The sequence below is a fragment of the Desmodus rotundus genome, chromosome 6, assembly GCF_022682495.2.
Source record: "Desmodus rotundus isolate HL8 chromosome 6, HLdesRot8A.1, whole genome shotgun sequence".
NCBI lineage: Eukaryota > Metazoa > Chordata > Mammalia > Chiroptera > Phyllostomidae > Desmodus > Desmodus rotundus.
In genome coordinates, this window is record NC_071392.1 from 156430457 (window position 1) to 156455053 (window position 24597).

A 24597-nucleotide genomic window follows, 5' to 3' on the forward strand; every position below is an offset into this window, starting at 1 on the left:
CACAAAATCAAAGAGAGCAGGCGAGGGCTGAGGAGCAGGGGAAAGAATGCATGACGGAACAGGCCCCAGGTTTTGAACTTGCAGAAGCGCAACTGTGGCTCCAACTAGGCTCTGCTGAGCTGCAGGGTGCAGGGTGCAGGCCCCCGTGCTCTGCTTTGCCTGCGCCCTTGAGAAGTAAACACAGCTGCCAGAAAGCGGGAAGCTTCAGCCATGGCTAATCCCAGGCCGCAAGGCAAGCAGGAACTCAGAGGTGCCCTGCGATGCGAAGTGTTTTCCAAAAATGTCAGCAAGTACACAGAACAAAGAGGGAGGGAACAATGCAATGCAAATACAATTAGGCTTCAGAACTGGAATAAAGGCTGAATGCACAGACCTGCTCCAACCTTCCCAGCACCAGCCTGCCTAGTGCAGCCTTGGCTCCACTGCCCTCTCGTGGCAAAACGGGGATCAGCAGGCAGGTTTTAACCCAAGCACCAGGGGTGGGATTCAAGGGCTTGGAGCCTGGGGGAAACGTGATCCCCTCTCTCCACCCCTCAGTCAAAGGCTTGGTTCAGCCCCTCCTTCAGCTCTTCTGCACAGCCTCCAACGGTGTCCTCACTGGTGTTCTCACTGGTGTTAATAAACGTCATCAGCAACTACTGAATGCTGACTGCAGGCACTGTGCTAAGCACTTACATTATCTCAGTGAACTCTTGCAACACTTTGGAATTAGGTAGTACCTCATTCACAGATGAGGAAACTGAGGCTTGCACGAGTGAGAGGGCTTGGCTGAGACCAGATGGCCAGCTACTGAGATCTAGAGTTGAAACCAGCAGCACTCTGGGCTGGGCCCATATACCTCACAACTTCACCAGCAGCAGCAGCTTCCCTAGGAACCTGTTAGACTCCACGACCCCCACTGTAGTGTAGGGACCCACCAACTCTGGGGGTGGGACTGAGCAACCTGTGCTTCCACAGGCCCTCCAGGGGGTTCAGAGGCCCCAGCTTGAGAAGCTCTGCATTACACTGTGCAGCTTTGAGAACTCTCTCTGGAATCAAGTCGCCACAGCACCCCACATGGTCTTCCTAATACACAGCTTCGAGCTGCCTGAAGCCCTTAAGTCGCTGACAGGCCATAGGTCTCACTCCTTAGCACAGGGGACAGGCCCCTTCACAGAGGACCCCCTCTACCTCTCTAGCCCCACTCCTATCACATTCCTCCCTTAAATCCAGGGAAGCAGGGGGTGGAAGGGGAGAGAACCCAATACCCTCTGTTGTCTGCTGCCCCCTGTACTGAGTGTACTGTGGGAAAATCAGACTGCCCAGAGTGCAGAACCTGAAGCTCAGAGAGGTGATGAGACCTCCCTACATTCATGCAGCTGGCAAGTAGCAAGGTCAAGATAAGAGCCTGGGACCATGGGACACCACTGCCCCAGGGCTTCCAAGCCAGGTGGGGCAAAACTGGTTAGGAAGCTGGGCAGGGGCCCCATGCCTGTGGGCTCTGATTGCTGAATGGGCATAGGCTTCCCCTACAGGTTCTGTCTTTATTTAATGGATCCATCAGGCCAAGGTTCAGCTGATTGCACCCAGAAAGCCTTCTTGACCTCCTTCCCTGTGACCCTAATGATGGGACAGGAGCTGAGAGACCAAAGCCCAAAGACGATCCTCAGGTAACCCCACCTAGAGGAGACGGGTTCAACCACGACAGGCAAGGCAGAAGAGTCCAAAAGCTGGGGCGGATGCTCTCCCCCAACACAAACACTGTTAAAGGAAAGCCACCCGTCACTGCCCTCTGCTGCCCAGGCTCCTTGTCCACCATACCAGCACAGAATGGTCCATGTCTCCACATCTTTGCCTAGACGGGCCCTCTGCCTCACACCTCCTCCAAGGGCTCCCTGCCTGATTCCTGCCCATCCTTCTAGGACCAATTCAAATGCCTCCTTCCAGAAGCCTTCTTCCTCCACTCTCCTGGGCCATTTCTGTGACACTGTTGCAGTGGAGTAAGCAGCCAGAGGGGAAATAAAGGCAGGGCCCTCATCACTGTAACTTAACAAAGAACTTAACACAGGGGGCTAAAAGCAAAAGCTCACCAGCTGACCCAGTAATCTTGAACCTGGTCTGATGAGGCTGCCAGACATCCAAACAAGTGAAACTATGGTAGTGTAGGAGAGGGGGAGCCCTTGAAAGTCTGTATCATCTCCACTAGCTGGGAAAAGGAAAACCTTGAGACTGTGTATTCATCCGTAGGCCTGGGAGAAAGGAAGGGCGTTCACTGTGCTCCAAGAAAAAGCCCATAAAACTTTGGTTAACTGCCTCCTGTCACATAGGTAAAATGAACAAACAGGCTCTAGAGAAAGTTAAGGATTCAGGCCAACAGACCCCCCCACCCCCACCCATACATACATCTCCCTGGGGAAGCTGGCACCACCTTTTCCCGTCCCCACCCCACCAATTATACACATCCTCAGAACAAAGGACTGTCTCTTGACCTCTTCTCTTGGCCTTGGGGCTCTCTTGCCACACTGGGGGACCCCTGGCCACCTCTTTGCTGGACACCTGGGCTCTGGCCATCCAGGTGTTGGTCACTGGGCCTCTGGCCACCCTTGCTGTTGCTTTCCTATTAGAACAGCATTAATAAACTTTGCTTGCGTGCTCACAGGCTCACTGGCCTATAATCTTTACTGCATCGATGAGAAGAACTGAGTTTCTGGAGTTTCTCCCGTAACACCACCACCCGACTTTCAACAGCTCAAAGAAACAGCAGGACTAGGGCAGTGGTTCGCGGCCAGCTAGAGTGGGATTCGCCGTGGGAGTCGGGTTGGGGAGGGTGGTCCTAGTGTACGGCCAGGGCCAAGAGAAATTACCCACTGGAGAGGACTTGGCTTTGCAGCCACACACAGAGGTCGAGATTCTGCTCCTCCACCTACATCACTGGAGCGAGGAACGCACGCCCTCTAGGCTGGCTTCATATCCTGTGAATTGGGGGCTATACCACCTACTTCTGTGGACCACTGAGGGTTAAATGAGGGCTTTACCTTTCTTCACTGGTTTCTTCCCATCAGCACTTTTGCCAGAAAGTGCCAGACCAACCCCCATGTTGATGGCTGACAGTCCTCTAAACTCCTAGCCTTTACATCTCTGTGGTTGACAGGCCACATCTAGACTAGGCTGAACCTAAGCAGTTGGGATTTTGGACCCACGTGCAGGACATAACACAGTGGCAGACCACGGACTTCAAACTAATGTACTGACCGTCTGTCCCTAGGCAAGTTCCCTAACGTCCCTGAACCCCAGTTTTCACTTGTAAAATAGGTCCAGGGTACAGCCTGATTCTGCCCCACCCCCCACTTTTACAGTGCCAGCACTCAGGGGACGCTCAGACATTTGGTCACGCCAGCAATGATTCCCTTCCACCAAGAGGGCAAGAGGGCCCCTCTCCACTCTGCATGGAGCACCGCACTTCAGCAGCCACAGGAGAGATGCTGCCCATCAGAAATGTCCAGTACGTCATCACAGGCCTGGTCATCCTCAAGGAACCCCATGGTGGCATTCATTTGCATTTCCGGAGAGACCTTTCTCCACGGTGACTTTCATGCCCACTCTGGGAAGAGTCAGTGCCCCGCCCAGTCCTCCTTTGGTCCTCAGGATGTCCTGAGGTCAGCTGACAGCTTCCCGGATGCGTGTGCGCCTCCACCGCACCTCCATTCTAGTCACCTTATGAAGAAAGTAAAAGGAAACAAGATACGTTTAGTGACTTGTTCTTGCCAAACCCAGGGTGGTTCCAGTGATCCTTGGTGACACTGCAGCAGGGGCAGGTGGCACCCAGTGGCTTTGTTGCTATGACACTGCCAGTCAGGGAAATGTTTTCACACTCTGCCTGCTTCTCCAAAGGGGTGAAAGACCGAGACGCCGGGCGCCTGGAAGTTCAACAGCTGGTGGTTCCATGTCAGCAACAATTTCGAACACATAAACTGTTGGCAAACCGGCAATTACTGGATGGCTAGTTCTCAACCCAGTATCCCTAAATGAAAATAAAGGGACTTCGCTCTACAAACCGGTATTAAACAGTAAGTGCTAAATACTCATTTCCTACAAGTTCCACCCCATCCCCCCCTTCATTGTGCAAAATGAGATAAGTTTAGGGGCAGGGAAAGCTCATAAGGTAGGAAGGTTTATACTGCACACAGAAATGGTATTAACACCTGCACTGCAATAATAGCTATTCATTGAACACCCACAATCTACCAGGCATTTGACATATATCAATTCATTTTACCTTCATAGGCTATACTGTTACTATGAACATCATAAAAGTAAGCCAACTGCAGCTCATGGAAGTGCAGTGATTTGGCCAATCTCCCAATTATTGGTGGCAGACCAAGGAACTGAATCAAGGTCTACCCTACTCTTCCCCGCTTGCCAGGCAACACTAGCAACCCGTGCAAAGTAACCCAGAGCCTGACACCCCCTCCCTGTCACCACCCCCCTCTCCTATTCCATCTGACCGTCTCCTCCCAGCCCAGGACACTGCCACCACCTCAGCTGTGCTCCAAGCTGCAGTGCCCCTTATCACACGTCCTCTGCCCTATATTCACAGCACCCACATTCCAGACTTGCACTGGGTCCACCTCCTCCCCACCCTCTGCCACAGCCCCAGCAAACAAGAACTTGACCCTCTCCCGACTCCTATTCCCGCGGCTGGTGAACAGAGCTGACTTCTGCTCCTCTGTTCACGTGCACGCTCATCCATCACGGGGCCAACGGCAGCAGAACACAGATCCAGTCTCTCCTCGGACCTGTGCCATGCCCAGGGTGTGAGGGACAAGGCTGCTCCCTTCACGGCACCCTGTCCTGGGATGACTAACGTGGCTCCCTCGGGCCCTGGCATTTAGAAAGCTGCTGGACTGATGACACGTCTCCGTGGCCTGGCACTGCTCTCATTGGAAGCTGGTCCTCCTGGAGTGGGAAGGGTGCATTAAGTGTGTCAGGTGCTGTGGCAGACACTTCACAAATACTTTACCTCTTTTAATTCTCCTAACGACCCAAAGACGATTCATCATCCCCACTTTACAGATGAGGAAAGTTGGTCAGATCAGTCACTGCTGGTGCTGGGGTCCAATTCTGCTTCTGCTCAAGTATGAAGCCAGTCTTACTTCCACTGCGCCAGCGTCGGAGGGAGAAGGGGAGGAATACCTCACCTACATACAGGTACGTCTGAGTGCGCAGGGCCCTTCTATACGTACGGTCTACTCCCCTTCTGAAATACAGGCGTACCTTTCAGTTCCATCTACAGGCTGTTTTCCTTCTCGAGAGGGTAGACATTCCATGGTCCCTTTTGTGACTAAAATCCTTAGGGAATAGAATACATCTTTGACACAGGAAAAGAGACTGATTGTTTATACCCCATTCCTGGTCATTCTAAACTGAACCCACCAACAGAGTCACACCCCAACCAGCTCCTAACACACACACACCACACACCACTTTGCTCTGGAACCTGCTAGAATAGGCCTCTTCCCGGTTCACCCTCTGGTGCTCGCCTGACATGGAGAACGTAGCCTGCTCATGGGTCTGCCTGCCTCTGAGCAGGACACCCTGCTCTAGCCTCCCAATACATTCTGCCAGGAACTGCAGCCCACCTCTTGCTGGCTGCATGGCCTGACCCTAGACAGCTGAGGATGAAGGGAACAGTTCTCAAGACACATACGCATGCCTCACACAAACTTATGCCACAGAGAACCCAGGATCTCAGCAAGAGAGATGACATAATGGTAACTACCTATTTCTCAGCCTGACTTGTAATTCTAGTCAACACGGCAGTGGGTCACTGGCACAGCACATGTGACTCTCCCCATCGAGTCAAGTCTAGCTCAGGGTTGACCTCACCACCCACCTCTGACTTGCTACTGTCTGGAGCAGCGATTATCTGACATCCCTAGACTTACCGAATAATAAATGGCCCAATCTGCTCCTGAACGGCATCCTCCCTGCTCTAAACTAGGATCTCACTCAAATCACAGGGGTTCCCCGGTCTGGGACACACCAAGTCATTTCGTCAGGAAGGAGCCCCTCCAAGACTCTGAAGCCAAAACAGAAATGTCAGCAAGACCTTGAGTCAGCGAAGGCAACCAGAAGCCAGAGTTCCTTCTTCACAGATGTTTTCCTGTTGCTACAAGCGTCCCACAAATTGAAAGCAAAAAATCTCTTAAGTGATAGCACTCTTGATGGCACGGATCACTGCCTTACACAAACCCAGAGAAAAACATCCACATGGATGGAAGAGGAGAGCCGACCAACATCAAGAATCTAACCCAAACCTTAGCAAATGGCTCCAGTGCCACAGGGCGGTATACAGAGAAACACAGGGGCAACCACGACAATGACAAGTTATTGCAAAATCAAGAAACAACATGCCGAAGTTTACTCCTGGGGACACGAACACTGAACTAACAATGTTGGATTGCAACCGAAAAGCCCATTTTTCAGAAAAGGTGGAGGCAGAGGCTGCTCTGGGGGCTGGAGAAAATGCTACTGATCCCAAAGACCAGGCTCAGTTGATCAGGCACTAACCCAGGCCAAGAGGGACCGCTCAGAGCCATGGGTCACTCTCCTGGAAGATGGGAACACAAATGGAAACAGAACAGCCATGGCAACTAAAGGCACCCAGGTCTGGACACTGGCACTTAATGAGTAGCGATGAGTTACTTCTGCTCCCTGAGGCAGGAAAAGGAGGATACCCAGCCTCAGGAGGCTGTCTCAAAACTTGAGTAACAGCTGATGCAAAGTGCTCACTACTGTACCAGACACAGAGGGAGTGGCAATGACTGAAAGTGTCTGCTAAGACGTACTGAGGGTTTATCTACTCAACACGGCGCTGAGCGCCTTGCATGATTTATCTTGTCACACTTGATTTGTCCTCAAGACGCTCATAAAGCTAAACATGTTTTTATGTACCAATGACATAGGAAAACTCCCAGGACATACACTAAAATGCTAATAGTGACTCGTGGTGCTAGGAATACGATTTTTCTTTTTGCTTTCCTGCTTTTTCTAAGATTTTCTACAAACATCACTTACGAAGGTATATCCCAATGTTTTATGCTGAAATACACTAAAATACAATGAAAATTAAGGTATTACTCACAAGAATCCCCTACATGAGCCATTTCTTTTGGAGGCAAAAGCCAACAAAAGCTCAGCTCTCTCCGAGGAGCTGGCATGAGCTTTTCTTTCTAAGAAACGGCTGGCTCACCCCCATCTTCACTTTGTCACCAGGGAGTGCAGAGTCCAAATTTTAGTTCAATCACAACTAACTCCTTATTCTTTGCATGTTTCTATATTGATTTCCCCAGTCTTGACTTTCTGATTTCTTCTTCTCACCCTGATTGCGTAGTTCCTGTTTCTCTCTTACTACTTTTCCCAGTGTTGGCCCTAAATCTGAAGAACTAGGCCATGCATACACACGCGCGCGCACACACACACACACACAACTGTGGACTTAAAGGACAGCTGTCGCCCATGCGCTGCACATTGTATCCCTGCGTTCCTTGGGTTCTTGGGTTAGGAGATTAAATAACAGAATTACAACCTTTAAACTCTACTTGACATTTTTTTTTAATGCAAAACAGCAACATCTCCCTGTAATAACATAATAATACCATAATTTTAAAAGTCCTAAAACTCTCATAATGAAAAGTCATTTTTATTATTCAATTCTCAAAATTACATGTATCTTTCATTATAAAAAAAAAAAAAACCCTCCATTCCCAAGTCACCCTTCTTCAGCCGCCCTCCAAACAAGGCATTGCCCAAGCAGAACCAAGTCCAGCGAAGTCCACCCTATACCCAAAAGCAAGAAGACAGGGGATCCCCAGAGGCCAAGGTATGCTGGTATCATCACCCACACTGCAGAGCCCTCATGCAAGGGGAAAGGAAAAGAAACGGCTAACATAACAAACAGGAAGGCAACTGGCATAGGCAGCCTGGAAAAAAGCCTTTTATAACTTATACCAATTTACAAACACTGTAAGTGCACACCAACTCCAGGAGACAGGACCAAACTAATCACACGAAGGCAGGCCCGGGCCCTCTCCCTACGTCAGGTCCTCCTAATCAGGAATCATTAGGAAGCCCAAACAGCTTCACAGTTCCTGCTTCCCGACTACTGTCATATTTGCCATCTTTGTCATCACAGGCAAATGCCAGCAGAGGCCTTTTGGGGTGCCAAGCCACAGTGAAGGTCGGGGACTCACACTGCACCTCCCATAGCTTGTCTCCTATAAAAATCAACATAGAGAAACCAATCAATACATTAATAGTAAGAGACCACAGTCATTAAGTACTTAGCTACATTAACTCATTTAACCCACTTAACTGCCCCTGAGACAGATACAATCACTACCCCACTTTACAGAGAATACTGAGGCGCAGAGAGGTCACAAGCCAGTAGGTGGCAGAGCAGGATCTGAATGCAGCCAGGTTAACGGTAAGAGCCTAAGCTCCGACCCCCTAGTCTACACTCCCTGGGAAAACACTGGAGAACACTCAATGTCTGTTGAGTACCCTTATGAATCACGTGGATTATACTTTATCCCCATAAAGTATAACAACAACCCAGCGATACAGGTAGTGATTTTAAACCCATTTTATAAAGAAATGAGTGATTTAACAGGTAAGTCACACCTCAAGGAAGGAACAGAGTCAACACATGAAGTCAATCTATTTCCAAAGCCACAGGTCTACTAAACTTCAAAGCCTTCTAATAAGAGTAATACAGGTCTTTTCCCCAAAACGTTATTCCTCCCACTTGTTGAAATTAAACATGATTTCCTAATGCTGTTATTCCTTTAATCCTGCCTCCTGTTTTTCAACTGGAGCATTAAGATCAATGTTGTAAAACATTTACAGTTTGGTGTCAATTTAAAAATGCAGAATACCTTCTATTACATCCTTCAAACTTGCCAACCATGGTATGTGAATTACATTTCAATAAAGCTATTTCATATATACTTATGTTTGTGTATGTGTGTGTATAGGGAAAGAAAGAGAGAGAGAGAGGGAATGGGAGAGAGAGAAAAACTGTATTTATGGGACAGTTACCCACTCTTCGTGATGCTGGATCTGGCAGCCTGTATCCCGATGAGCGAAGTTCTGAGTTACAGAGACATAAAGAACAGTTCCAGAGAGTGCCACTACTAGGCCTCTGACTCCATGTCATTTGACATGAGATTAGTAAAGAAATGTATATAGTTCAAGAAAATCAGGGTAGACATGAAGAAGCCTAAAATGAAACAATGTGGCTTCATAAACTTTAACATCCCCCTAGTTTATTGGAGAGTGAAGTCTCTGAATGATAAATGAGGTGCTGACTCTGAGACTGACGTTACTATTCCAGACAATCAAAGTTCCAACAGACTTAGGCAATGTGTACGGGTGTGTCTGCAGAGCTGAAAATTAAGTGGACTGTATTAAAATGAGGTTCCATTTTATATGCTATCAGGAATAAAGTTTAAATTCTTACTTTGTTTTGCATTTAACCATTAAAAATATGTAGAATACAAAATTATATCTAATATATGATTCCAACAACAGAAAAAATATATACTATGTAGGAGAAAAAGAAAGACCAGAGGAAATATACTAAAATGTTAGCAATGATTCTCTCTAAATTATGAACCTATACCTGCCTGTTAATTTCTCCTTTGTATTTGTTAGCATTTTCCAAATATTCTATAATGAGCAGGTATTACTCCTATTTTACAAGCTAATCTGTAAAGACATGTTTTACTGCATAAAATTCAAACAGGTCAAGGGTATGAAGCCGCAGTACGACAAACACTTCTGTGATAGAAATGTCCTATATCCGCACTGTCCCATACGGTTCCCACGGGCCACTCGGCACTGCCAAGTCCCTGGAAGGTGCCTAGGGTGACCAAGAAACTTACTTAATTTTGTTTAACTGGTTGCAGTAATAACTCATCATTTAAATTTATTCTTTTTCCCTATTTAAGTCTTCTCCTAATCTTACAAATCTGATCTAAGTTCTTCTAAATGTTTTTCGACCAATTTCAATTTAGTTTCTTCACCGAAATGTTAACACATCACAGGCACGGTTGGCTACCAGCTGTGCTCACTCAGCACTATGCCTTGTTCATCTCCCACTTCGGCACACAGAGCTATGTCCTTCCCTGGGCACACTGTGACAGGGATACATCACGACTGACTTCATTAGTCCACCATAACGAAAATTTAGACTGTTTCCCATCTACATATTAAAATGTTGTAAATAACATAACTATGCTTTACTGTGATAAGCATCTTGCTTTTAATTTTTAACCTAGGTTATACAGAACGTTTGTTTAAAACCCAACATGTTAAAAGTATTTGTCTAAATAATATTGTGTGTCAACTACAACTAAAAAACAAATTAAAAAAAATAATCTCAAAAAAGTATTTGTTAAACTGTTTAGAAAAAGTAACACAGCCACATTTAACATGTTCCTGAAAGAATACACGTGCATTTAGTCATATTTTACGTATATTAGGTATGGAGAAAACTAAAAGCAGCCTGCACAAACGGCGTGGGAAACACGCACACGCACTGCCAAGGGCAAACTGCAGGAACTTTTCCGTGAGGCGGTTGGTCCTGCACGAAAGGCGAGCACCCTAGACCCAGCATTCCCACTTTGGTGGTTAATGCAAAAGGATGAGCACATATGTAAAATGAAGTACATAAAGGACACGCATCACAGCATTATTTATAATGCGAAACTTAGAAGCCACTAACAGTATAGAGAATGAAATTTAATCCCACTCAAAGTGGCAGTAGGCTCAGCAGCCACTGCCAAAAGGAGCTTCGACATTTTGCAGGCGAGGCGGGTGGCTCACCTGCAGAATGCGGGATCACAGGTGAGCACCACAGCATCACAGGAGCTGCGTGTCTGGACGGCTGGACCATGCCCCACACAGTGTTAGCAACAGTGGCATTCTCTAAATCACGGAATTTCAAGTTTTCTTCTTTGAAGTTTTCTATATAGTTTGAATTCTTTTACTAAAATATCATGTACTTCCAAAAATAACACAGCTGTATTAAAAAATAAAACTGAGGTATTAACCAATGTCACCCCAATAAATTCAATAAAAAATTAAAATTCAAAAAAATAAATAATAAAACTGAGGAAATGCTTTTGTAAAATAATTAATTGCTCTCCTCCTATTTTTCTGTTTGTAAGTTCTGATTTGTTTTTAAAGCAACTCACATCCACTTCGATAATTCCTTAAATTACAAATATATATATTCACATACAGGCAAAGGATAGAAATATACCAAAATGCTAAAAAGAAGCAGCAGTTAAATGGTGGGACCACAGATGACACTTTTTTCTTCTTCCCACTTCCTGTATTTTAAATTTTTCATTATAATAAAGAATAAAAAGTGAATAAAATACAAAGTGTCCTAAATCACTTTCCTTCAGACCTGCCCCTGCCTTTCCTGACTCTTTGCTCCCTCGATACCTGACCGTAACAGTCACAGTAAGCTTGTCGTGAGGAGACAAACTCATTTATGCTAAAGCTGACCAAGAAATAACGTGCAGAATTGAAAACATGTCGCAAGAGAATTCCTGTTGGCCGGAGGGGAAAGGCAGAAGACTCTCACTAAAGTAGGAAGGCTTTAGTTACCTGTTTCTACTTCAGCAATGTCAATAAAATGATCTTCTGATGCTGAGGCCAGCATTTTCCCATCGTGGCTGAAACTGAGGGTCCTCACAGGCCAGTCCAGCCTATAATGCAGAGGAGACAAGGGAGACATCGGAATAACGGACAGTGCAGCACAGGGAAGACAGTCAATAATACCGTAATAACTACATATGGTGTCAGGGGGGTACTAGACTTATCAGGGGTCACTTTATAAGTCATGTGAGTGTCTAACCACAATGCTGTACCCCTGAAACTAATACAATACTGAACATCAACTGTAATTGAAAAACAAAAAAACTTTAAATAACCGAGTAAGAAGGCACCATTTCACCCAAAATGAACCAAAATTATCCAATGAGGAGAGTGCTGCAGAGAAGCTGACCTGGAAAAGCACCGCACACACACCAATTCATCCACATCCCAGAGGCTGACCAGCGCATCCGCACTTCCCGTGGCGAAGTACTTCCCCGTGGGGTCGAACTTGATGCAGATGCAGTTAGAAGGGTGGGCATTGATGGACTGCACCGGCTTTAGCTCTGGGTAGCTGCGAAGCAAGACAGACAGCAGTCAGCTGTGGGAAGCGGACTGTGGTGCTAAAACGGTCACAGGAGACACTGAAGGAGAAAACCAAAACCGGCAGAACAAATACCCAAGACTGCAATTCAAGAAAGCTTTCCTGAAATTCAGACCCCAAACAATACACTGAAGCAGCACATCAAACACCTCAGAATACGAACCCAGACATGACACAGTCATAGAATTACTGGATTTTTTAGATGATCATTCAACCTTTTTAACAGCAACATTTTATGCCAAAAGAAAATATTGTGTAATAACATATTAAGATACAAAAGAGAGAAAATATAAATCAAGGATTTTTATAACTAGCAAAACTGACTGTCAATTATAAAGAGTTCAAATAACAAGCACAACATAATAAAACATCTACAAGTTTTATAAGTATATGTTATAATAAGTATGAGCTCAGGGAATCTTGTTCCCACAAACCAACCAATCCCAAGGAACTAAATTAGAGAGCGAGCGTGGACGATCAAAATGACCAGACACTTATCAGCACAGCGCTGGTGACGAGCATCACATACAGTTTCTCGGAGAAACCACACACGGTTAAAAGGAAAGGTATAATATGGAACGGCTCTATACACCAACATTACACAGTATTAACTATCGTTTAAGTGAAGGAAGAATGAGGAAAGCATACGTAAAAACCCACCGTTCTGATGAATCACACAGGTGGCAGTGGTGGTGACTCTGAGGTAACTGCACGGGTAACGTGCGATAAATAAGAAACCATGGGAAAACCTAATTCTACTATCGCCTGCATCTCTGAGAACCAGAATACTTGGTTCCGAAGGAAAGAGATTCGTAACATACAAGGGGTTTAGTAAAAGTCTCCCAGTCCTCAATTTTAACTAGAAGTCATGAATACACAAAGTATTTTATCTTTAAATACATATATATTTCACAGCTCTGTCCACTGGAAAAGTCTAGAAACAATGACCAACCCAGCAATATGGACATTCCTAAACTACTAGGACTATGCCCCCCAAAAATAGCCCTGAAGAATCGATCTGAAGAGGCTCCCATTGGCCAATGATGGGATAATTTGAGCTCCAGTAAGGACAGTAATTATAAGAAATCATATCTACCATGCTTAAATATATGACTCCATAATGATTCTTTAAAAAAAACCAAGCAAACTAGCTTGTGACCTTGGAAGGTGATAGGGAACTAATCCATCACCCGATGACAAGGGAAAGAAGCAAGCACTTATCTGTCCTTCCTAAACGAACTGTATTCCTGAGTAACCAAACAGTGCATGAGAGGAAGTGTCTCTTATTCCAACAAATAAGTAAACACGGAAGCAGCAAAATCCAGGCTCGGAGAATCTCTACCAGGGTTCCAGTCTGGTTAAGTCTGGTTTTTCAACAGCTAGGTTATAAGTAAAACAAAGGGTTGGAGGGGGCCCCTCTAGTTTAACAGACTTAAAAAAATTATCAAAACTTTTTAAATGGGCAAAAACTAGACTATCTAGGGATGCACATTTGGAAGCTAAAACTATAAATAACTATAAAAATCAAGGTAGTGTTTCCTCTTGAGGGGAGTGAGTTATGATGGGGATAAAGCCTGTGGACTGACTTTTGGGATGGCCAGCAAAGTTCTATTCCTCGACATGCACGGGGCACACAGATGTAATACATATAATTGTTCATTAAGCTATACATTTGTTTTACATGGTTTTCTACATCTATTTTACCTTCTACTAGAGGCTTTAAAGCAAGTTATAGAATCCCCACTGCCTACAGCATAAAATTCAAGTGGCTAAGCATAGAATTCCATGCCTTCCGTAATCTAGTCCCAAACTGTATTTCAACTTTATCTTCCCATTTTCAGGCCCTCTCTTCAGATCCTTAACTGCCACTACTCTAAGCAACCCGACCTACCAACTGCTCTCCCAATAAATCACGCTCACTCCCACCTGTTCTGTCAACTGTACAGGTCCATTTTCCTGACTCTTAAAATTCTACTCATCTTTCAAGGTCAAACTCAGAAGTTGCCTCCTTCAACCCTCACTTCAAGTGTCTTTCCTGGGATTCTACAGCAAACTCCCAGCCTTGCTAATGTAACACCTACTTCACTCTGCCGTGCACTGCTCACCCAAGGCAGTAGAAAGAACAGAACCAGAAAGACCTGAGATTCAATTCCACAACTGCATTCATTCAGAGAGCAACTATGTACTGAAATCCGTACTATGTGTGGCAGGTACTAGGCTGGGCACTTATATCCCGTGAGGGCAGGGATTGTGTTCAACAGCAAACAAGTTAAACACAATCCCTACCCTCATGGAATTTAAGTCTAATGGAGGATTTAGACAAGTAAACATGCAGTTACAGCAGAAAATGAGAAATGCTTCTAAAAGGAAGTGCATGAACTACACCTCTAACCTTGGGGAGTGGGGTGGGAAGATGGCTTCCCTGGAGGGAGTGTGATATTTAAGCTGAGACTTTAAGGGAACAAATTAGCCTTAATTCAAGGTGCATCCAGCTCCGCTGCTCACCAGCGGACTAGTGAGTCCGAATCCCAGATCCTGATCTATCGAATGGTAAACACACCACCAGCCCTCCTAGAATTCCTGTGAGGACCCAGCAAAATTGTAGGTGTCTGGCTCAAAGGTGCTCCACAGGGGTTAGGATTCTTCATTACTACTTATCCTTTACGTTCCTTCAGGATAAACACGCGTCTACCTTAACTCTGTAACCACCAGAGTACCCAGCCGTTAAAGACAGGACAGTTCCCTGAGCTAGAACCCCCTCACCTGAGGATGTTGATACAACCATTGCCATTTGTCAGGAAGAACATGTTATTGTCATTGTTCCAGGAGATTTCATTGACCTCAAACTTGAACTGCTCCTCCGCTTTTGAACGGTGTGTCTTGGCATCAATAAAGGTCACCACATCGTCCTTGTTGCCTACAGCAATGGTCTGCCCATCGGGACTCCAGCAGATATTAATGTTCTCCCCTAGAAAACCAGGCATAATCAGTGAGAGAATCTGTTTGCCCAGAGTCCTCCAGAAGTTTATTTGGTCATCCTAGAAGGAAGGCCAGCGTTATCTCCAGAGCTCATTCGTCAAGGTCACAGTCAATGGAAGGCAACTAGCAGCTAAGTATCAGCAGCTGTGAGTCAGGCACATTTCCCCATTTGATCCGCACAACACGCTATTTATTAGCAATTCATTATCCCCATTTTACAGATGAAGAAATGGAAGAGGGATGAGCCAAGCCGCCAAAGCCTGAAGTAACAGAGCTGCTAGATCTGGCTCCACAGCCTCTTATTGTCTTACACCAGCATTTCCCAAACCCCCGTCGTCCAGAGACCACTTCCACGACTTCTGCCCTATCCACGTAACAGCCACACCTTTCTCTACTGAAGAGTTTTCTAAAAACTGACTCAAACTTTTTTTTTTTACTTTAATGAATTTAGCAATAAATTCAATGAGCTGGTTCTTTCTTTCCAACAGACAGTAAAACATACACATAACCAGTTTTTGATGGTCATCCACGTACCCATAAATCACTTGTGCATCACCAGTGGCATACCGGGGGAAATCGCTGCATCATTCCACTTACAGGTGTGAGTCTTTTTCTTTTTAATTGGATTTTTTCCATTACCATTTATCCCCCTTATAACACCTTCCACCTCCACCCATCCCCCCACCCCCAACAGGTACGAGCCTTATCAACCAAGTCCAGTGGCCCACACTGAGCACATCAATTAAAGGTCATCTTCTCCCAGACCATCCAAGCCTCAGCCACTCCGGCTATCAGCGGTTTCCCAAACCCTCCGCGCCGCCGCTCGCCCTGGAGCTGCCCTACCCTCCCACCGCACCCTGGCACGGACACTACGGCTATTCTAAGAGTCCGCTCAAATTCTGTGAGGCCCTGCCTGTCGTCGCCCAGGCAGACCTGGGCATTCCATTCCAGGTATCTGCCTCACAGACATCGCCACTGTAAGGTGAACCGTGTCGTACTTTGTGAGGCTTTTTGATTTGTTTGTTAATGCATATGGCTCTCTCCCTGCACCAAACTGTGACGGCCCTGCAGGTCAGGACGTCCCTTAACTAACACCAGGCCAGGCGCAGACAAGATACTTGGAAGACGCTTGTCGAATGAACATCAGTAGCTTATCTCCCCAATGCCCTGGTCACCTTTAGTGTTCACAGTAGCGATGCACTTGGTAGTCCTCACATCCCAGATGCGAATGGTTTTGTCCCCAGACGCGGTGACAAAGAGGTCAGGATTACTTGGATGCCAACAGAGCTGGTCCACGCTGTCGCCGTGTCCACGGTAATTGTTTTCTTTGACCTGAGAGAACAAGATCAGAATGTCGTCTCCCACAGATGTGCCTGCCTCACCTGTAACTCCTCAACCAAGGCACCTGCGACCAACAAAAAATTAGAGAAATAGAGAGGCCGGTTCTTCCAAGCTTCTTCCCCCGAACTCTTTCCAAACTCTTCCCTCCTTCCTCTCCAGTCACCCTGAGGCTGGATTCCACATCAGTGCCATTACTCTCCTGCTGGCCCTGGCCGGCCTTCCTCCTCCTTTCTGCTCTTCCGCCCTTACTCTGCCACCGAAGTTCCCAACGCCCCTGCCCATTCCCACAGGAGGCGCTACCACAGCCAAAGGGGCCCGCCCCACCAGACGGGGACCCCACAACAACAGCCCCGCCCCTCCTCCCCACCTGTCTGCACCCTCTCACCTCCGCTCCGGCCCATCTACTCCCCCCCTTACTACTACACTCCCCACACCCCGCTCCTGACCACTCCCCACCCAGCCCGTTCCCCCGACACCCCCACACTCCTCATGCTCGCACCACACACCCCGCTCATCCACGCGCCCTCCTAACCTCACCCCTCTCCGCCCCCCGCCCCGCCATTTTCGCCCCACTACCACACCCGCTACCCACAGCCCTTCTCCCCGGCCTGGGCCGGGCCCTGGCAGCTCACCAACCGGTCCTTCTCCAGCAAGAAGACGCTAGCCGTCTTGTCGAAGGACCCAGAGGCCAGACGACGCCCGTCGCAGCTCCAGGCCACCGAGTGCACCTTGGCGCTGTGCGCCGGGAACTCTCGCGTCTTGCTGTGGCCCCGGAACAGCTCCTGCATGCCGAGCACGTAGCGCGTCGGGCCGCTGCTCACTGAGCACCAGTGGGCCATGGAGCCGGGACCGCTCTGGCCTAGCGCCGAGGGCCCCAGGGCCGCCGCGGGTGCCGCCATGCCGAGCTCCCGCACAGCCGAGGGGACGCCGCAACCCTAGCCCAGTCAATCCTGCCGCCGACGCTGACGCCGACGCCTCAGTCCAGTCAGTCCTGCCGCCGCCGTCGCACGCGTGCGCTCAGAAGAGCCCTGTCTCTCCAGCGCAGCCGCACCACGGCCCACCGAAAACCGGACTACAAATCCCGCCATGCAGCGCGCGCCCGCCTTTGCCTTTTCAAACAGTAATGAGTCCTTTTTAAACGTGCTGCAATGTTAACGATTCTGAGGTTTTTAGGGTTCCTATCACCCCTTACCTATTGCTTGGCAGATATATTTGTATTAATCAAAGACGGAAACCAGTGCTATCCTTCTAAACCTCAGTTCCCTCTCAGCAAAATACCTTTTTCTGGGGTTGCTCTGCATCCTTGGGCCCCTACCTTAGAGCAGAATGCCTTGACTTCTTAATGGAGAAGGACCAGCTGGTGAGCTCGTCCCAAGTAAAGCAAGTACTAGGCAACTGTGTGTGTGTGTGTGTGGCGGGGGGGGGGGGGGGAGTTGAGGAGGGCCTGGTGTTTTTTTTAAATAAATTCTTTTTAAAAGATACTGTATGCACGTGATTATATATGCAAAAATACAAAAGATACAGAGTAAAAAAGTAAATGCCATTATTCTCCACCCTTCACATATCTACTTGACCAGCAGCTCCAGCAGCTTCTACCTGAAGAAACCAGTGGCGAGCTGTCAGCGACGGCCACGGCTCTAAAGAAGTGCTGTGGGCTAGGGGAGTTTTGGGGTGGTGAGGAGGTGGCTGGAAACTTGTTTAAAAACAAATCTTTTGTGAATTTACAATTATCTCAAAATAAGTTTAAAAACAAAAATTTTAAAGGTAATGCACACACTTGGTAGTAAATGTAAAAAGTACAAAAAGTACAGTAAAAAGTAAGTTTCCTTCCCCCTTGTGTCCTCAAATTCCCCTTCAGTCAAAAATATTGTTAACTTCCTTGTGGGCCTTCTAGAAAGTGTTAGAACAAATAAACACCCTGGGAGAGGTACATAGGTATGTATATATCCTTCCCAACCGTCCCCCCCAAATGGCACTGTTCCTTACGTATCTTACTTTCTATGATATACACATGGGAGAAATCATTTCTCATCGTATATGCAAATGTCCAATTCTTAATGGATGCAGTATTTAATGATATGGATGTATAATCATTTACACATCCATGTTCAACTCATTATTCAGCGGACCCTTATTCAGGGGCATGGACTTGCTTGTAGAACAATGCTGCCGTGAATGTCCATACACAAACTTCCTCGTGCGCACATGCACTTTTCAGCTGAATACACGTCGCCAAAACACCCGGGAAGAGGCTCCAATAATCAGCCTCTCTCAGCAGCATAGGGAGGTGTCATAAGATACTACATGAGTCCACACGCAGAGCTCTAAGAAAGGCCTTAGGAAATGAGCCCCGGTTCTTCCCCAATTCCCTTCCCTACCCCCACGGCAAACAGAAATCCCTGGAGACCTCAGACTTCTTTAGACTCCAAAGAATACTAAGGAAGTCACTAAAATCTTGGAGACTATTTGGGGTCTAGTTTTCCCTCTTTAACTTTCATTTTCAGGAGTCTTTTTCATACGCTAGCATATTTTTTATCCTCCATATGCTGAGGATGTCTATCTCCCAGTCCCAGATAAGGACCCTGGAGAACAAAGAGGGAAAATGTCCCTGTGCAGGTCACAGGGCTAGTATGTGGCAGAGCAAAGATTGGAATTCAGATGTTACTGACTCCAAAATCTACCTTCTGTTTCTTAGTATCTGAAACCTCCATTTTATAAAGATTATTTTTGGTATTTCTGTGTTAATTTTATTTGTATATGTTATACGTGGTTTTTGTTTCATTTTCCCTTATGTTCTTTTTCTGTATTCTGTGAACAGAAATGTTAGAACCCGCTATACTTTTCTCAGGGACTGGTATAGAATAAGCAATCAAGAAAGACTCACAGTAACAGTCACGGCAGTTTTGTGGTGGTTTATTCAAAGCTTCGATTGATGTGTTTTTGTTCCTTCAGACCCGGTATAGCTGCCTTACTGGACAGCTAAAACCACCAGTTTCAATACAAATCAGCATAGTTGCCTACTGGGGGAATTAGGGTTAGGATTGACTAATGGGGTACGATACATATATACTGTATATAGTAACTTTGTATGTTTTGAAGGATTCATAAGAAACCCTATTTATTTAGACATTTAGCCTTGGGAAGAGCTAGAAAAGGGAGGGTGGCTTTCAATGTTCACTTTTTATTTTGTAACTTTTTGTACTACAAATTTTCTAATCTCATAGATTTGTTTCTTTTAATTTTACAAACTGTTCATTGTAAGATATCAGGGATGGGAAAATGTGATATACTCTTTTGCTTGCTTCTTTGTGATTTTCTATAAAAGAAATAGCAAATGTCATACTATTTTAAGAACATGTTATGAACCAATAAAACAGACAATGTAGATAATGTAAATCTTTATTCACTGACACAGAAAACTATAAAGGCATATTTCTTAATCTAAGAAAGCTAATTGCAGTGCAGTATGTACTGTATGGTCCCACTTATATCAAATTATCTACACATTTGTACCTGTGAGTATTGATCATTCAGAAATGTCTGGAAAGATGTTATCAAAGTGTGCTGTGGTTACACATTCCGCACTTTCTCAAAATGAGCATGCGTCATCTTTGAATGTCGAGGATAAAGCAAAATCTTTACAAAGCCTCTGACATCTACTTGATATCTCTGCAAACTAGAAGCTGGGTGGAAAAGGGGAAAGGATAAGAAAATGATTTAAATAAAATTATATACACTGAGAGGCTCTCTACTAAAGCAGTCCAGGAAAGCGAAGAGTGACCTGAAACTGGGGAATGGGGCCTGGAATCCAGCGGGGGTGGGGGACAGAGTGTTCCCTAGTGCAGGGGAGAAACCTGAGCTTCCCAGTGTTAGCATAAACAATAGCAGATCTGCAGCCACCAACCCTGCCATATAATGAGAAAGAGAAAATGAAAGAAAAAAAAACTTTTAAAGATGTATACTTACCCAGAAAAATCCCCATGAATAAGGCCGGAAGCCTATTACCTAGAACATTTTTACTGCAAATGATGGTTTAAAATCTCTATACTAAAGCAGACTTACTCTTTGGATAAGACAAAAAAAAATATGTCATTTTGCCCTGGCTCAGTGGATTGAATGCCAGCCTGAGAACCAAAGGGTCACTGGATCAATTCCCATTCAGGGCACATGCCTGGGTTGTGGGCCAGGCCCCCAGTAGGGGGCATGCAAGAGGCAGCCACACACTGCTGTTTCTCTCCCTCTCTTTCTCCCTCCTTTCCACTCTAAAAATAAATAAATAAAATCTTTTTTAAAAGATTTTTTAAAATGTCATTTTGATAAGTATATATGGATACAGGTAAATATACACAGAAACTCTAGGGGAATTAACATGGAAGCACTGAGAAGGGGGAGTTGGAATGAGGACGGAGGAAGTGGTCAAAGGGGCCTTTGACATGGTCTACAATGTTTTAATTTGTTCATAAAAGGAAAACAGTCACATATTTTTATTGCGGTAAAATATACATAAATTTGCCACTATGGCCATTTTAAGTGTACAATTTCAGTGACATTAGAACAGTGACAACATTGTACAACCAACACCACTATCCATTTCTAGAACTTTTCGTCATCCCAAGTGGAAACTCTGTCCATTAAATAACTCCCTATTCTCCCTCCCTCCAGTCCCTGATAACCTCTGTTCTATTTTCAGTCTCTAGGAATTTGCCTGTTGAAGGTACCTCCTGTTGGTAATCATGCAATTAGTATCATTAGTAGAATCATGCAATATTTGTCCTCTCTCAACTGGCTTATTTCATTTAGGACAACGTCCTCGAGTTTCGTCCATGTGGTAGCATATGTCACATGGTGACATATGATCTTCAGGCTGAGTAGAACTCCATGGTGCAGGGAGACCATATTTTACTGATCCGTTCCCGTCTTTTGGCTGTGATCAATATTGTCGCTGTAAAGACTGATGGACAAGTATGTTTGCGTCCTTGCTTTCGGTGCTTTGGCACAGATACCTAGGAGTAGAATTGCTGGACCATATGGTAATTCCATGTCTAACTTCTTGAGGAACTGCCAAAACGTTCTCCACGGCAGCTGGACCATTTTACATTCCCACCAGCAAGGCACGAGCGTTCCAATTTTCCCACGTCATCACCAACACTTGTTTCCTGTTTTTTAAAAATAATAGCCATCCCAATGGGTGCAAAATGGTAGCTCATTGACAGTATTGACTGGCATTTTCACATATAATTTTTTCACGTGTAGGTTTTCAATTAAAAATTGCTTTTAAAAGGTAAGGGATTAGGGTTTGCTTTCTTCACTCACAGACTAAGGAGACCTCCTTCACTGCAAAGCTCTGCAAGGACAGAAGCCACGGCCGTCTTGCCCGCTGCCACGTCCTCAGCCCCTGTACGTATCGGGAGCAGATGTATGGCGTGGGGACCCCAGTCAATAATCTGCACTGCATACTAGCAAGTTCCTGTGAGTGGACAGCCTGACCCTCCTCACCATGACAGCAATTTAAAAACTGCAATTATGTGAGGTGAAAGGACATTTAACTAACCTCATTGTGGTGAACATTTCACAACATACCTATACGCATATCAAAATGCCACATCGTGCACCTTAAACTTAAATGATGTGATATGTTAATTATACCTCAGTAAATCTGGAAAAGATGAGGCATTACTCAGAAAAAAGAAATGACAAATGCACTCACTAATTTCTGAAAAACATACCATCATTTTGGACGTCTTGAGTAAACAGCATATTTCAGGACATATCCAGGATGGCCAAGAAAATGTCAGTGACGTTACTTACAGTTTTAAGAAAGGTGCCTTCAGGGCCAGCATTCGTCCATCGGGGCTGCCAGATAAGGACAAGGTAGATTACACAACCAGGAGCGCCGGGTTTCCCGGGGGTCGGACAGGATGGCTGAGGAGAAAGATATGAACTACAATGAAACCACCGTACCACTGAAGACATACCACTGTTTTTATGCTTGAAAGTCAGTTACTAATGGCAATCACTTTATCGTGAATTCTACAACAATAGTAGATATTTGAATTTTTCCCAATTAGCTCATCTCTCCATGGATGGACATTACTTATTATAGATGGCAACCATCCACAACCTCTCCCAAGCTAAAGAAAGTTTAAAGAGCAGCAAACTCTTCTTCTCCTCACTTCCCAAGCTGAGAACTTGTCTGAAAGTCACAGAACCATTGACCTGGACAAGCCCCTGATGCCCTTGGGGATGAGGAAAGGAGAGAGAGAGAGCTGGTGCTGAAAGAGGGGCACCAAGATGGCAGCTGCCTGCATTCCCTCCCTCCGTGAACTGTGAGTGGAACCCCCCCCCCCGTGTGATGAGTCAGCTGGACAGCACAGAAGGTGGTGGCTGAGGCATTAAGCGTCTGCTGGTGCTCCCCAGAACCCCCTCCAGGCCATGATCCCCCAACAACAAATGATTGCCCCTGGTAGGAACTGGTGGGGATATCCAGGAGCAAGGGGTTAAGGCTGACCTCCCCTAGCTTGGGGAGTGCACAGGGGAGGACCCAGAAAGTCATGATGTGCCCGGTGCCAGTAAGAAAGCTGGCATCTGGGCTCCTGCCATGCAGGGGAAACTGTTACTGAAGTAGCAACAACGGGCAGAAAGAGAACAGACAACTCTTCATGGACAGTGTTGCAGAAAACATTCTTTCTCTCTCCTCCTCATCCCTATTTGGGAGGAACAAGGCCAAGGGGAGAGGAAGGGAAGGACGTTATCACCCCTCCACTAAGAGCTGTGGAGCCACATGACCACCTGAACCAGCAGAAAGGGAAGAGCTATGAATATGAAATTAAAGATCTAAACGGGGCAGGCCTAAGTCAGAACACCTGGTGTGAGACCGTGTAGTTACTGAAAGTGACTGCGCAGTTATGGGACCAGATCGCGGTGATATCCTCCACGACTCTGTCCATCCAACTGAGCCACCCAGCCAGGGCCAGACCACTAGTTTTCAAGGTGTAGTCCCCCTGATAACAGTATAAACAGTGGCCGGGAACTGGTTAGAAATGCAAATTTGGGGGCCACGCCTCACAGTACTGAATTAGAAGCTGTAGGGTGGAGACCCAGAATCTGTGCTTTAAGCAGCCTCCTCTGTGATTCGGATGCTCCCTAACGTTTGAGAATCGCAGAAGGAGACAGGGTGAGAGAGCACCTGATAACAATCTCCTTAGGAACCGGTCCCCCTTCTAATAAACACATTTTCATTTGGATCTGTTAATATTAACATTTCACCGAGTTGCTGGAACCTGAGAGGGAGGAATTTGCCAATACGTCACATTTATTGTAACACAGATTCTATCTCGATTTTAATGATCCTGCCTTCCAACCAACCACCTGCCGTTTTCCCTCTACGGGGTATATCTTTTTTCATCTTTATAACCTTGCTCATTCGTACCATCTAACTATTCATAGCGTCTACTATCTCATGGCTCCTCTTTGTGTATTTCTGTAGTTTCCGATCCTACCCCCAACTGAACAAATCTCTGAATCTCACAGTTTAAATCTCCGAATGACATGGATTGTTGGTGAAACTGCAAATTGGTACAATCTAGGAGAGTCATTTAACCTCGTGTATTGAAACAACTAGGGAAACGTCGCCTCTGACCCAGTAATCACACTTCTAGGAATTTTTCTTACAGATGCACTTGCACATGTACGCCAAGAAGTGGGGCCTCTCTCCCCCGACTCAGGCGCCCGTCTCAGCCGGACGGCAGGTCCCCCACCGGACGGACCCGCGGGGCTCAGTCAGTGAGGTCGGATTAGTCACAGTCCTGTTCACACCTCCCTTCAATCTGGAGTCAGTCGGAAGCCGTGGTTTCTCACCCGCGCCTTCAACACCGGCCCAGACTGGCTGAAGCTTGATTTCGTTTTCTTCTCCTCTGTAAGACAGGGCGAGTGCCACCGCCAAGGACGATGATAGTGGCCTTGACACGGCGGTCGCCTGCCAACAGCCGGCAGCCCACCTTCCGCGGCAGGGCCCAGGAGGGGGCGGG

At 46.2% G+C, this 24597-nt stretch overlaps 1 protein-coding gene and 1 long non-coding RNA gene across 4 annotated transcripts; both read right to left on the reverse strand.

The window, feature by feature from the left end:
• Positions 1–3548: 3548 nt before the first annotated feature.
• On the reverse strand, positions 3549–17592 carry THOC3 (THO complex subunit 3). Of its 2 annotated transcripts, none has more exons than XM_024576942.4 (6): positions 17203–17592; positions 16405–16561; positions 15014–15218; positions 12059–12220; positions 11659–11759; positions 3549–3693 (listed from the first exon to the last, which is right to left on the reverse strand). In XM_024576942.4, the coding sequence occupies exons 1-6, from the start codon at positions 17467–17469 to the stop codon at positions 3686–3688; spliced, it is 900 nt and encodes a 299-aa protein (XP_024432710.1). In that variant the 5' UTR covers positions 17470–17592; the 3' UTR covers positions 3549–3685. The 2 variants fall into 2 exon arrangements, with proteins under 2 accessions (XP_024432710.1, XP_024432709.1); XM_024576941.4 differs by lacking the exon at positions 3549–3693 and adding an exon at positions 7581–8255.
• A 3342-nt stretch (positions 17593–20934) lies between these two features.
• On the reverse strand, positions 20935–24584 carry LOC123478361 (uncharacterized). 2 transcript variants are annotated; one of them, XR_006653541.2, is made up of 4 exons: positions 24242–24584; positions 22379–22492; positions 21884–21965; positions 20935–21726 (listed from the first exon to the last, which is right to left on the reverse strand). It is a non-coding gene; the product is annotated as an uncharacterized lncRNA (long non-coding RNA). The 2 variants fall into 2 exon arrangements; XR_006653543.2 differs by lacking the exon at positions 21884–21965.
• Between the last annotated feature and the right edge of the window lie 13 nt (positions 24585–24597).